Below are 14,267 nucleotides of genomic sequence, written 5' to 3'. Positions count from 1 at the left end.
CCAGTTCACCCCATCCTAGATTATCTGCCAAGATCAGGATGACATTTGGTTTCTGAGGGTCGGTAGACATCGTTACGACACGACAGCAAATGTAAAGTGTGAGGGGTTTTTCATAGATAAGGCTTTGGCGGCGATCACGGAGGGATGGGCATGCAAGCGTGAAGTATAGGTATAAGATCCAGGCTCCCCCGAGGGTTACACACTTTAAATTCGCCATTGCAGCCATACATTACGCGAGACACCGGAGGACAATTTTCGGGCTTGATCTCCAGGGTCCTTTTTACGGACTTGCAACCCCGGGAAGCAAGACGGCCTAGGCCGAGTCGCACGGAGTCCCGTCTCCGTGGTCCGTGCACCATACGCCGCATATTGCGGGGCCGTGTTTAGGGAGTTATATCAGACGGGAGCAACCATTCACACAAGCGGGACGCCAAAGAAAGCTGGAAGCAACGGTCCTAGGGCTGTCTCTAGGTCCGGAAATTCATATCAAAACAATCACCTTGGATGTGGAGCATACACAAGGAAGAGAACCTCTATGTGGACACTCCCCTTGTTGCAAGCCTGTACAGGGCGCTTATTAAGCTAGGCTGCGTACTTCAGTCTCCATGTTCAAGATGTCATTGATCTCCAATCTGCAGTATACCAGATTTTCTGGGTTCGGATGATGGCCTACGTGAGGCAAAGCGCCATCGCAGCCGTGATCATTATCAAGCACAACCTAGAGAATACGTCGAAGCTACCAGTAGCTTGGCTTTCTGAATGAGGGGGCTCAGCGGAAGCATTCAAAGCATGAAATCCCCAGCATTCGTACGCAATACTGCCTAGGACATCCTGTTCATGAAGCCGATCGAATCGTTCACAGTCGATTGACTGGTTCGTGGTATCGCATGGATTTTGTACCTGGAAAGTAGTTGGCGTGGTCTTATTGACCAGCAGCGTTTCGCTAATATTCCATGTCAGAGGGTCTGGTTTTATTCTTAGGACATTGTATAGTGGTAATCTTGCAAGAACCTTTCAGTGACTTGTGCGGAAATTACTAGTTGACTCATGTCGAACTCTGTCCACCACCAGGTTTGCACCTTGTTTCCACTTGTATCCGCGATATATTGAGATGACAAGTTGAGTGTCGGACAACCAGCAATGCGACTGGAAAGATGTCCAGCAATGGCATCTGATCCCCATCGAAGGCCCAGTGGCGTATTCCGAAGTTCTTCGAGGTGCTCCTCGTCCCTGATATAGAGCACGTTCAGGTCCTCTTATGGCAATGATAGCTCTGTTATGTTGTTGCCACCATTGGAAGTGAATTGTTTGATCCGAATATGCTCGGCTGATGGATGATGCTCGACCGACCGGATACCATGCTTCAGTATAAGTGAGCTTATTGTAAAGTTGACCGTGGATGGACCTCCCAGCGTTACAGATAAATTATCATTCCCCGAGAGAGAAATGAGTGAAGCAGAGGAATTTGGCCGGGTGTCTAAAATCAAAGTATCCAGATTAGGCAGCGATGATATCCGAAGTTCGTCAATTGACACACCCACCGTCGTGAGGTTGTCGAGCGAATCCATTTGACCACCCACAATCTCCAGGTAACTCAGATCATCAAAAACTGTCTCATGCACGACCTATTATATCTAGCCTAGTCTCATCTTGAGTTTATGACTGTATCATAATTGCAGCACTACGGTTTACCTCAAAAATTCCTTGGACTCTTGGTGATGAAACCAAAGCCACACATTCTTCCCAGGCCGATATACCTCTAATCTCTCCCGATCCCGTCAATGACAGCACAGCATTCAAGGGGTTCTTCACCTCGAGATATCCTCCATCTGTTGGAGATATTGACTAGTTCATAGCAACCCATGGTAGCCCATGCCCACTTTACCAAGAATTGCGGAGTAGCTTCCCAACTTTCCTTAAGATAAGGCTCGCCCCATAGAATTAGCCCTTCACCGTTAAGTGCAGTCTTGTCATCATATTCGTTATCACAATCCCTTGAATTCCCCTGTAATATTAGCCCCCGTTGTCGCTGCACTCTTGACGGTGCTCGTTCTACCAGATCACCAAGAAGGTCTCTCAAGAATTGTATGTGGTCGAAGGAATGCTGCCGACGGATAAGATTGTCCCTGAGTTCCGGGAATGGCAATACATCCATCCAGCCAGGGTGTGGTGAATTCATCTGAAGGTGTGTTGGTTGAAGGCAAGGAGGCAATCGGTGGCGAGTCGGCCTGAGTACAGCAATCTCACAAGCTCCTGAGAAATCAGGATGTAATGGCGGCTTCTGAATAGCGTTGACAAAATTCGCGTCAAGTTTTAACACCGTTTTATTGGAAGTGAAACCTCGGATTACGTTGTGAGTTATCAGGTGTATCAGGAGGTGGTCATTAGCTAAAGGAATTCGGGAATTATAGCCTGGCTTGGAAGTATGTATAATCTTCTCGGGAGCTGCTGCTACATGGAATTGTGAGGGCTGCCTTTCGCCTTGAGGAACTTGTTCGTGATCGGTATGGCCATCTCGACAAGCGATGGGCAGGGAAGCTTGGGTCGAAGAATCGTCAAGTCGCCAACGATCAACGTGATAACAAGTCTTCCCGCCTTTGAAAGTAGTAGCTTCTGCAGCTTTTATGCGATTTCCTAGCCGTCTCTCGGTTTAGAAAAAGCCTCTTCTATAGATTTGGCACTCTTACTACGGGCTCTCTGATTCAATCGATTTTGTAACGTCTTCCGTTCTTTTCGCTCTTCGGGGCTGAGATTTTGATTGGCGCTTTTCATGCTAAAGCGTGGAACAAAGTTGACATATTAGATTCAAACCTCAGACTCGAAATTCGGAGAGAATTGCGCATTGCATAGTCAGAACTGACGTTCCCGTGGAGCTGGAGAGTCATACTAGGATGAATTGACGGAGTAAACAAAATGTAGTCGATCGAACTAATATTGATGAAGTTAAAGTTGTCAGCCCGGCTTACAAATAACATGAGACACAGACTTTGACGCTATGGCGAAACGGGCAAAAGCTGTCAGCCGGAGCCTTCCGTTATGCCGACCAAAAGAAGAAAGTACTACGATCTAGGGGACCATGTACCGACACTGTAAAACTCGAAAGTTTTAAGTGAATCTACAAGAAAGCGGAAAGCATGAAGATGCCGAAATCCATTGCTTGGGGTTTGTACTGCGAGGTTGCGTTTTTGTGCGTATCATATAATGGCTTATAGGGGTGCAAGCCTCCGTGTATAAAAGGCCTGCCATGCTGGCATTTTTAAAGATTCGTCGTCAATTTCAAGAATTGTTCCTAAATTACAATACAGACTTTTAAACCTGATTCAACTCGAAAGGAAATACTGCATAGCATGTCGAGGTACCAAGCTCAGCATGCAAGCCCATCAGGCCCCGGGGATGCCCGGCCAACTGCGTTACAAATTGTCGAGGACGAAAAGCTTGTCGGCGCGTTGACGGATAAAGTCATATTTGTTACAGGTGCAAATCAAGGGCTTGGTCTGGAGACTGTACGTGCTCTTCATGCTACTGGAGCTACGATATATCTTGGTGTGAGAGACCCCGAAAAGGGTCAAAACGCAGTCGATGACATCTTATCATCAAGCAAGACCTCGGCCAAAACCTTACACCTGATTGAGATGTCTCTAGACTCTCTCGATTCAATTCGTGCAGCAGCTACGGCCTTCCTGGCCCGGAGCTCAAAGCTCAACATCCTCATTCTCAATGCTGGTGTCATGGCCGCGCCTGAAGGCCGCACAAAGGATGGTTTCGAAACTCAATTAGGCATCTGCCATGTCGGCCACTTCCTGCTCTTTCAGCTCCTGCAACCTAGGCTCCTGGAGAGCAGCACGCCTGGTTTTAATTCACGTGTTGTCTCGTTGACTTCAAATGGCCACCGCTTTAGTGAAATTCGATTTGATGATATCAACTTCGATGAAGTAGGCTCATATAACTCTTGGTTTTCCTATGGCCAGGCGAAGACGGCCAACATCTACCTAGCTAATGAAATTGAAAGAAGATATGGAGCCCAAGGCATCCATGCTCTGTCCGTTCATCCAGGCAGCATTGGGGGGACAGGCCTAGCCCGGTACGTCGACCCAGAGATGGTTAAACAGATGGTAGCAGACAAGGAGAAGTTACGGTATATGAAGAGTCCTGGACAGGGTGCAGCTACCACTACGTACGCCGCTATTAGCAGGGAATGGGAGGGTCGCGGAGGCCGCTACCTCGCAGATTGCATCGAACAAGGTCCGGCGAAGCCTGAGACTCCACCTTTGGTGGATGTACTCGATCCAGGATACGCTCCATGGGCATACGATGTAGAGAAGGCTAAGAAGCTATGGGACATCTCTTGTGATCTTGTTCGTGACTGGAATACTATATAATAGGATGAAGTAGTTGTGCTTCTATGATACATCATTCATATGAAAGACTAATTTACCTAGTAAAACAAGATATTGACACTGACGAATTGCAATCGGCCGAGATGTCTAGCTCAAGCTGTTGATGACCCCTTGGGAACAGATATCTGGCGATCTAGTGATGTAACTTTCTGCCGCTAGAGTCGAGCTGGTAGGGTTGTCCGTATACAATATAGAAAATCGTCTTTGCTTAGCTGCTCCTATCTTTGATCCAAGTTTGAGGTCATCAAACATCAAGTATGCTTAAACAGACAATCTACGGCCGCATGATCCGTTCCCAAAGTTCCCCGGTAGACGAATATGAATGAAATGAAAGAGAATACGTTTATATGCACCATCATTAATATAATCCATATAACTCTACCCCCTGGTGTTTATTCTTCCATAGCCGTAAATAGCAGCTTTTTAATGAATAACGATAGGCGATTCTATGGTATCTAAACTTTCTGGCCTAAGCAAATCACATATGAAAATGTCATGTTTTCCCCTTGGCCATCGGCAGGCTTGCCTCCCTTGAACTCTCCCGGAAACTTCTCAACCAGTTTTGAATGCTCCCAAGCTACCTTAACATCCACATTTTTAAACCCAACATCTTGCATAAGGGTAGACATCCACGTTCGTCCAATTCCGTGACGCTCAACTCCGTCCATCTTGCCCTCCGGGTGGAAACGCCTGGCCTCGGGCCCAAAATCCTCAAAGTCTGTCAAGGCCACCATGCCGCCTTCCTTCAAGCAACCTAGCATCGTCCTCAAGACTTGTCTCAGATCTGCTATGTGATGAAGGACTAAATGTGAGATAATCAGGTCATACTTAAGCCTTGGCCCGTCCGGGTTGGCCCCGTCCGCCGCCGGCATCCTCTTGTCCTCTGGATCTTCGAGTAAAATTGCGAGAGGCGTTATGTTCTGAGGGGCACCTGGCTTGACCAGTTTCGATGAGAGAACTTCGATCATTCCTTCCGCGGCATCAACCGCCACCAGTCGATTTGCGGCTGGCGCGACTTCCAAGCTGAGTAGTCCTGTACCGCACCCAATCTCAAGAACATCTGGCCGCCGAGAGCTGTCACCTGTTCCAGAAAAGAGAGATGGAACATGTGTTTGTATGGCCTTCCAAGCTTCGAGACTCATCTTTTTGACAAATGGGTTGTTATCCCAGGCTGCCGCCTCCGCATTGAAACGATCATTGCCGACGTTCGGCCTAGCTTGTGTCTCTGGTTCCGCCATCCTGCTTGATCAGAGATGGCTTTGAGACAATACTCTCCGCTAAAGCTCTGGCCTTGTCGGTTAATCTAGGAGCTACGCCCGCTGCCTGTCCTCAAGTAAGATTGATTGCTATCAAATCTTCGTGAGCGGATAAGCTAGCGGCGCTAAGTATGCCATGGCACCCGGCTCGAGATGCGGCTATCGGTCTCTCTGCCGAGGAAAGATCTCTGGAAGTCTTGCAAGTGAGCAAACGAGGTTCCGTCCTGTCGCATACAGAAAACATAATATCACTCCTAGAGAGAATGGTCGGCGAATACAACTCAGCTACTGACATGTCATTTAAAGTGTGCGGTCATCTGAGAGAATAAGGGCAGGTGTTCGAAGTTTGAACAATCCAGCGTACTCTACATACAAATTTGACATTCCGACATCAACAACGCCATGCGTCCATTTTGGATTATAACCAAACAAAACTAGAGCTATTATGCATTCTCAACCGTTCCGAGTCAAGCGCCAGAGAAGAGAGCCTTTTTTTGATATCCGTTCCAATGCATACATGCTAGTAATCATAGGGCCGCTACGCCCGTTCATTAACCGTCCAGCGGCGCTTCGTAGAAGACATATCACGAAGTCGTTCCGCATCGCCCGGCGGCAGAGGGTTGCCCCACAGCCCGCCTGCGCCGGAGCCCAGTTGTGGGACACCTGGTGTCGCCGGCTTCAGCTCGTCCTCCTCCAGCGGCGGGGTCACCACATCCGGGAAGGGGGAGATCCGATCACTTGGAGAGATTGGATGCTCTTCCGCATGAGTTCCGTTTGTAGGCTTCGCCGTGGGATCGGAGTTCGCGAAATTAGGGAGGAAGCTGTCCTCGTCGTCCTCGATAGACTCCTCGCTCTTCTGTAATGGCGACCACAGCCCGAGCGACGGCGATCTCGGCGCGTCAGACGGCTTTATGAAAGAAGTGACACCACTGCCGACAGTGATCCCACCACCAGTGCCACTATTGTTCCACAAAACCCTGCCAGCAAGTGCTGTCGGCCCAGAGGACCGCCTCATGCTACCCAAATTCGCCGCTGCTGACGAACTGCGACTGCCGCCATCCCCGTATGACGAAAACACTCCAGCAAGCGGAGAAGAGAAGGTATTTGAAGAATGACGACCTCGATTGACTGTTGCAATTGAGGCGTGGCGTGATGCAGTCGGTGTTTGTGAGTGCAAGTGTTCTGTATTGGCGAAGATCTCGAGGTCGTAATATTGGTGGACTGGGACGCTGCCGTCCTTAAAATCTGCCAGGGAAGAGTCCCCTGAATTCTGGGCCGTTGACGCAAATCTGACTCCGTTCTCAACCTCCGGCTTTCGAATAGCCATAGTAAGCGATGCTAGACCAACGTCCATTAATACTGGTTGGTGTGTAATGGCACCAATCAAAGCGTTGCACCCGGCTCCGTGAGACACTAGGATGACGACCGATTCGGTTTCTTCTTCGTCGTAATCTTCGATGGCACACTCGTTATCGTCTGCGATCTCACCGTCTTTGCGGCCCCTCTCCTTGGTGACCATTTCGGTGGGGTTATCTACGGCTGAATACCAGTCAACCAAGCACTGCAGTCCTTTCCTAAACCTGCGGTGCATTTCGGTCCACTCTTCTCCGTATTGTCCACCGTCGCCCCAGTCCATGGTCCCTCGCATCGAGTCCCACTGATAATCAATGTCACAGCAATTATCCCTGGCGTGCGGAACAAACCCCCTAGGAATCTCGGCACTCCTGGATATTGCATAGGCCGGGACTGGCGCGACATACCCGCCTGTTGGGCTTCCAGCCCGCTGACCTCCAATGTAACTCGAGTCACTGGCATTGCTCGCAATACTTCCATTCCTTGGTAATGCACTAGCTATGCTGGAGAGGCTCTCCAACCCATGAACTTCTGAGTTGGATCTATTCCCGGGCTGCGCCGATAGAGGGCTGCCTCTAGCAGTCATTCCCCACATCTGACCAGAGCCCGAGTTAGAATGAACATGGTGGTGCGCATGTGCATTCAAATGCGGGTAAGTATTGTAGTCTTCTCTCCGGAGGAGCTCTGCCTTCGCACTTGCAATCATCAGACCAGACCCAGGTGGCGGTGTAATGAGCTCGAAGTAGCCTGGCGTCAACCATTCTCCCAGAAACGCGTCCAGACGCAGGACCGACTTGTGAATCTGTGCCTCATCTGCCTGTCCTAAGAGTCCATTGTGCCCAGCCGCTGCTTGCTCGGGAGGGACGTTCAGTGACGACGATGTAGCTCGTGGTAGTTCGGTGATGATTGTGGGTCGTATTCGTGGGCTCGCAGCCGGACGAGGTGAGGTGTTTTGCACTGAGGGTGTGTGGTTCGGATGGTGTGAGATGCTTTCTGGGTGGTAGGGAGGAACAGAAGCAAGGCCCGCGCTGATGCCTATAGACGTCTGGACGCAACGCAGAAACGGCGAGCTGTGTATGACGACCTTGTATCGTCTTCGTTTGCGCTTGGATGAACTCCTTTGGCTTGCGATGTGATCCTCAATCTCTCGTTCTCTTAAGATCTCCGCTATCCTTGTACCAAGGGCTCTGGATTGTGTCCATCCGCTGTAGGTCAATGGTGGGTCGTATGGTGTGGGAGATTGGAGATGCCATTGCTTGTTGGCTGCATCGAGTCGGTTGCCATGTCTGATAGTCTGTTTAGCAATGCTTCTAGCTTTCACGCAACGCCGAGTAGCAGGACTGGAGGCAAGAAAAGGGGAAGAGAGCAACAGGGGTTTACTCACCTGACGACAAAGATATAGGCCGGAGCCCGCCCCATGACGGAGAAGCGCGCGAGGTTGAGTAACACCGATCGATTGTGACGAGAAGAGAGTGACGGATGAGAGATGAGTTCTGTTTGATGTAGTTGAGGTATGTAGGCGTCTGATAGTGCGGGCGTGCGGGCAATTATGCCGTCGGAAGTAATGGACGACGATGTTGCTTTTCAAAGAAATCCGGTGGATTAGGAATCTGAGCGAGGGTCACAGGGATTGCCAATAAGATAATAAGCTTCGTGATCGTAACCGGAGCCGTGGGAATCGACAAGCTAATGGGTGCGCTTGTAGCGGAAATGGAACCAATGCCGGATTCACATCAAGCTCGATCTGGAGCGCGGCAACGACTCGAAGGGTATCTTCGGTCCCGGCGGGGCAGTAGAAGAAGAAGGACGGACTATTCTAGAGCTGCTAGGATCGTGAGGGTTTCATCGACTTCACATGCTTAGAGTTGCAGCAGTCCGGACTTCGCCAGGGCTAGAGGCAAGACATGCTAAGCCGGGAATGATGAAGGCTGAAGGCTGAAGGCTGAAGGAGACTTGGCGTCGATGTTTTAGACACAGCAGCAGCGCCACGGGATCTCCAAGAACAGGCGAGAATGATGGCGGCGTCACGCCACGGAGAGATGCCCTCTCGAGCAGCAGCGATGTTGTATTACGTGTAGAGGAGAAAAGGGAGAGGCGGAGCAGAGATGTCACGATCAAAATGGCGCGTCACGACTCTCTCATTGAAGAAGCACTGACTGACTGACTGCTGCGCAAGCTGCATGCATTTAGACTAGCTTAGCTTGCTTGTGTGCGTCGTGCAAGTTTGCATCACATGTGATGAGGACGGCCCACATCATTCGCAGCGGGCGGCCATTAGTCACCCTCCAGAATCCCAGAATCCCAGCCCAGCGCTCGGGCTGCCGCTTTGTGGAGACGGCAACAGTGCAACCTCCAGCGTGGCCAACTAGCCTCATTTAAGCCTAGCGTCAGAATGGCCTGTGCGACCCCTGGACAAGCATCTTTTCCCCAACTTGAGGCTGCTTCGTTTAGAGTCATAGCGTTTCTGGCTAACTTATGCACGTAGCCGTGCTTATGGCAGGAAGGCAATCTGTCTGTCAGTCTTACCAATCCCTGCTCCTGCGCGCCCTTGGAGTTCACGGAGTCTACATTGTCGTATTGGCGCCCCATGGCCTCCCTTTCTCGAAGTCGCTCCTTTTGAGACACTTTCAACACCAACTACTCTCTTGAAGAGGCAGCATACAACAACTTCATCAGTCAGAATGAAGCTGTCCAACATACTCCAGTTGCCCGCCCTGCTGGTAGCGACTGTGCTCGCTCCCGTTCCCATTGCGGCCGAGCACACCAGCAACTGGGCCGTTCTCGTTTGCACCTCGCGCTTTTGGTTCAATTACCGACATCTTGCCAATGTACTCTCGATATACCGAACGGTGAAGCGACTGGGCATTCCCGACTCCCAAATTATCCTCATGTTGCCGGACGACATGGCTTGCAACCCCCGGAATGCATTCCCCGGTACAGTCTACTCCAATGCCGACCGGGCTGTCGATTTGTACGGAGACAACATCGAGGTGGATTATAGGGGATACGAGGTCACAGTCGAGAATTTCATCCGCTTATTGACAGATCGCGTGGGCGAGGAGACGCCTAGAAGCAAACGGCTCTTGACAGACGACAGGAGCAACATCCTCGTGTACATGACGGGGCATGGTGGTAATGAGTTTTTAAAGTTCCAAGACGCAGAGGAGATCGGCGCCTTTGATTTGGCGGATGCTTTTGAGCAGATGTGGGAGAAGAAGAGGTAAGAAACTTCCATACAAGCCTGCAATGAATACATAATACTGACTGAATGCCTTTCACTCCAGATACCACGAGATCCTCTTCATGATCGATACCTGCCAAGCAAACACCATGTACAGCAAGCTGTACTCACCCAACATCATCGCCACCGGATCTTCGGAACTTGACCAATCCTCCTACTCACATCATGCCGATAATGACGTCGGCGTCGCCGTCATCGACAGATACACATACTACAATCTCGAGTTCCTCGAGAGCCAAGTCCAAGACTTGAGCAGCAAGAAGACCGTCGGCGACCTCTTCGACAGTTACACCTACGAGAAGATCCACTCCAACGCCGGCGTGCGGTACGATCTATTCCGTGGCGGAGCCGATGCTGCGCGCAGCCGTCTCGTTACCGACTTCTTCGGCAATGTCCAGAATGTCGAGGTAGATGGTAGCAAGAACACGACACTGGAGGAGGATCTACTGTCCCTGAGCAAGCATATTGCTGCTCTGCGACAGAGGGCTGACGAAGCTGAGGCTGCAAAGAATATTACTTCAGTGCCAAAGGCGGCACTCAAGGTCCAGAACAAGATCCAATTCGCTAAGCCATTGACTGAGGAGAATTGGTGGCTGAAGAAGGTCGTCGGGGCGCTGGTTCTGGGAGGATGTGCATCGTTATGGGCTTTCAGCTCGTCCCTTGAAGGCTCACGAAAGCCGAAGGCGCTTGCTAGTGAAGGGGAAAAGCCGAAAGAGGTGTCACAATAGATTGTTATGAATAATGAACGATATATGCCCATGCCCATGCCCTTGTAAGTTGGGGCCAGTGACAGCTGCCATTCTTAGGAGACCGAAATCAAATGCGATGTGCTTGTTTGAATGCACTACATTAGAGCTGATTAGATTTTCCAACTATATGATTTGGCATGTATTAGTGACGGTGAGTGCGGGTGGGTGTTTGTTATTGAGGAATGTACATTAGGTTGTTTTATTCAAAAGAAAGCTATCTGAATTATTTTTGACACCTAGAAACCTCCCCTCAACCACCACGCCGGCCAGTCACTCCCAATCAACTCACCAAAAACACCATGCACCAATCGTCACCCGGACCAGGCATGAAAACCACCAATTCACTAAAATGAAACGATCAAAGGTATGTTTGCTTTCTCAAGCACTCTCATCTTGTTGCACGCTAGCATCATTGAGGAGATTTACGACCTCATAAGTATGAGGCATCCTCACCCCCAATAAACACCTCAGCCAGCCCGTCAAGACATGAGGGTTGACAAAATTTCTACCACGAAACAAGATTCCCAAAAGAAGAGGATACTTGATTTCAGTTCTTTCTGCACCGTTGCACTTTTGACTTGATTATCTGGGACCGCCGCCCATACTTGCCCTGAAGTCAGAGCAGGCTTTTCTCAACCCACGTTTGACCTGCACTGATTGCCCTTGGATGGGGCAAGCCTGCAACATCATTCCTCACTATGGCCTCAACTCATGATGACGCACTCCTTGGGTCTGGCCTAGAAAGCCTGAGCTCCGCAATGGCTACGCCGAGCCGCGCTTCATCGCTTTCGTCGGAGGACAGGTCAGATGGCGGTGCCCGTCTGAGTGAGACGTACCCCTTTCCTGATGCCGACTCCACACATGGCTCACCAATGTGTCCAACCTCAAAGCCTGACGTACGTTCTCAGATTTTGCCCCTTCGTGGGCTCAACCTACAGTCAAAACCCTTCAACAAACGCGCTATCGCCTGGTCGTGCGATGCTGAGCTGGCTGTGGCGGCCGATGATTCCGTCCACGTCTTCCTGCCGGAATTTCCTGAATCTGAGGAGGACGCTATCAAAGCAGAAAATGATGTGTATGGAGATAGCCAGCCACAGGAACGCTACGATGACGAAGGTGACGATGACGACGACGAAGTCCAGATCCTCGGCGCCCATCCTCTTATGACGAGTGGACGACAGCAATTCTTCGAGGGCACGCGTCAGTTCCCCGTCACTTACCCACCACTCAACACGGAGATCAATCGTCACATCTGGGATGCGGCCGGCGAGCACTTCCCCGAGCTCGACGACGCTCCGCCCACTGCTCGCCCCGACGATGCAGGTGACTCACGCTATAATCCCGATCCATATCTTCGCACCGGTGCAGGCGCACGTCTCATCGGCTCCGTTGGAAGCACACTAAACCATGTCGTTGCCATCGAGTGGTCCCCGTCAGGTATAGGTCGCAATGGCCGTCCTGTACTCAGCGTTCTGACAGCCAGCGGTGTCTTGGCGATGTATGGCGAGGGCAGCCCGAACCTATCATCAGGAGCAAAGGGGTCGCGAAGCACCCTCCGCGATCTTAGCCGCTGGGTTGTGCTGTGGGCAGTCGGCGAGAAGTTCGTCGTTCCCGGACAGGAAAACTATGGCGAACGCATCATCTCGTTTGCGTGGGCGCCGCAGCTTAATAATGGCGCCGCGCTTCTCACTTACTTGAATGACGAGCAAGAACTCGTCATCCTCAGCATGCGTACAGAATACAAGACTGGAGGTGCTTCGCAGTTCGGAGATGAGGAGGCCGTGTGGCATGTTCGAGAAGAGTGTAGGCTGAAGATGGCAGGTCCGCATCCAGTTCTTGATCAGTGGGATCCAGAGTATACACCCTCTGGCTCCGCTTTTGCGTTGAAGTGCAGTCCTTGGACGAAAAATGAGAAAGAATGGACGTGCCTTCTTTCTTATCTCGACAGTAACTACATCGGCTTCCGCAAGATTACTCTTGAAAATACGCACGACAACCCCGGCCTAAAGGTTCAGGTTGAAGAGCAGGACTGGAGCGGTATCTGTCTCTTCCTTGGGCCAGACGCCTTCGTAGAATGGGAAGACATTATTTGGACGGAGGAGGATGACACGAGAATTTGCCGTGGTATCATTGCCACTCCTTTCAAAGCACAGTCTTTCGAAGTCAATCTCACCAGGCGTGGTGAAACCCCCGTCATTACACACTCGACTGAGACATGCAGAACTACCTACCGCGATAAGAACGATAGCAACAACAATCCTATCCAGGGTCTTGTCATTCATCCGCTCAATCCGGCTACTCGAACCATAGAGCCTCTCTATACTCTGATCCGCCTTTCTGCAACAGCCACGAACAACGACTGGTTTGAAACAAATGCACCCGGATACTCTGGCCCCGACCAATCATCGGACCAGCGGCCCCAATGGGCTGTCGAGATAGCGCAGAAGATATCCGTTGCTACGCCGGCGGGGCTCAACGCCAGTGTCGATGATAGCGACGAAGATGACAGTGGAGAGTCTGAGAAGGGAGGCGGCGCACCTCTCGCCGACTCCGATGCCGACTCAGATGACGAGAACATGAACTTCGTTCCGACAGGACCAGATATCCATCCCACCCGTATGCGCCTATGGGGCCTCGCACAGAGCCCTGGCGGTGGATCAACAGCGGTACTGGCCACCCCTCAGATGACACAGTTTCCCGAGCGTGGAGGATGGCACAGTAGCCGAAGCAATGTCATGTTCAGCTGGACGGCACGAGAAGCTAACGACTCACAACCCGCTCGGCTTCAGGGCATACCTGCCGTGCACGGCCTCACCACCGAGGGGCGGGTCTGGGAGTGGATGTACGGCACGGGTGCAGGAGTACCGGGCGTGACGAGCGGTCCTGGTGTTAATGACGCGGACACAGCAGGCCAGGCCAGGCGACTGAACGTTAAGCATCTGTTTGCAGACGCAGTGCGTAATCAGACATGCGCCATCTGCAACGGCGCGAGTTCGATCCGCCCTGGTGCCGTGGAGAGCATGTGCGAGAAAGGCCACATCTTCGCCACATGCGGCGCGAGCGATCTCGCCATTCAGCAACCAGGCATCTCCCGTGCCTGTGGTGTATGCCGATGTCGGTGCCTCAAGATCGAGGAGCTGGTGAAGGTCGTGCCAGACAAGGCCGATGTCATCCGCGCGGAAGTCCTCGGCGATGTGTGCATGAAGTGTGGAGGCAAGTTTATCAATTAAGACGATGCAGTGCGTGTAGGACTACTAGGACTCAGGATTCG

At 51.2% G+C, this 14,267-nt stretch overlaps 2 protein-coding genes across 2 annotated transcripts; both read left to right on the top strand.

Moving 5' to 3' along the window:
- Nucleotides 1-9,687: 9,687 nt before the first annotated feature.
- UCRPA7_3381 (putative gpi-anchor transamidase precursor protein) lies at nucleotides 9,688-10,975 on the top strand (the record flags this gene model as incomplete). The annotated part of the gene is made up of 2 exons (XM_007915875.1): nucleotides 9,688-10,226; nucleotides 10,291-10,975. The coding sequence occupies 2 exons, from the start codon at nucleotides 9,688-9,690 to the stop codon at nucleotides 10,973-10,975; spliced, it is 1,224 nt and encodes a 407-aa protein (XP_007914066.1).
- Nucleotides 10,976-11,868: 893 nt separating this feature from the next.
- UCRPA7_3380 (putative gpi-anchor transamidase precursor protein) lies at nucleotides 11,869-14,226 on the top strand (the record flags this gene model as incomplete). Its single annotated transcript, XM_007915944.1, has 1 exon — nucleotides 11,869-14,226. One exon carries the CDS (start codon nucleotides 11,869-11,871, stop codon nucleotides 14,224-14,226), a length of 2,358 nt encoding a protein of 785 aa, XP_007914135.1.
- Nucleotides 14,227-14,267: the final 41 nt, after the last annotated feature.

Source organism: Phaeoacremonium minimum (genome assembly GCF_000392275.1).
Source record: "Phaeoacremonium minimum UCRPA7 unplaced genomic scaffold PA7_03_scaffold_270, whole genome shotgun sequence".
NCBI lineage: Eukaryota > Fungi > Ascomycota > Sordariomycetes > Togniniales > Togniniaceae > Phaeoacremonium > Phaeoacremonium minimum.
This window is presented reverse-complemented; position numbering and strand designations above follow the sequence as displayed.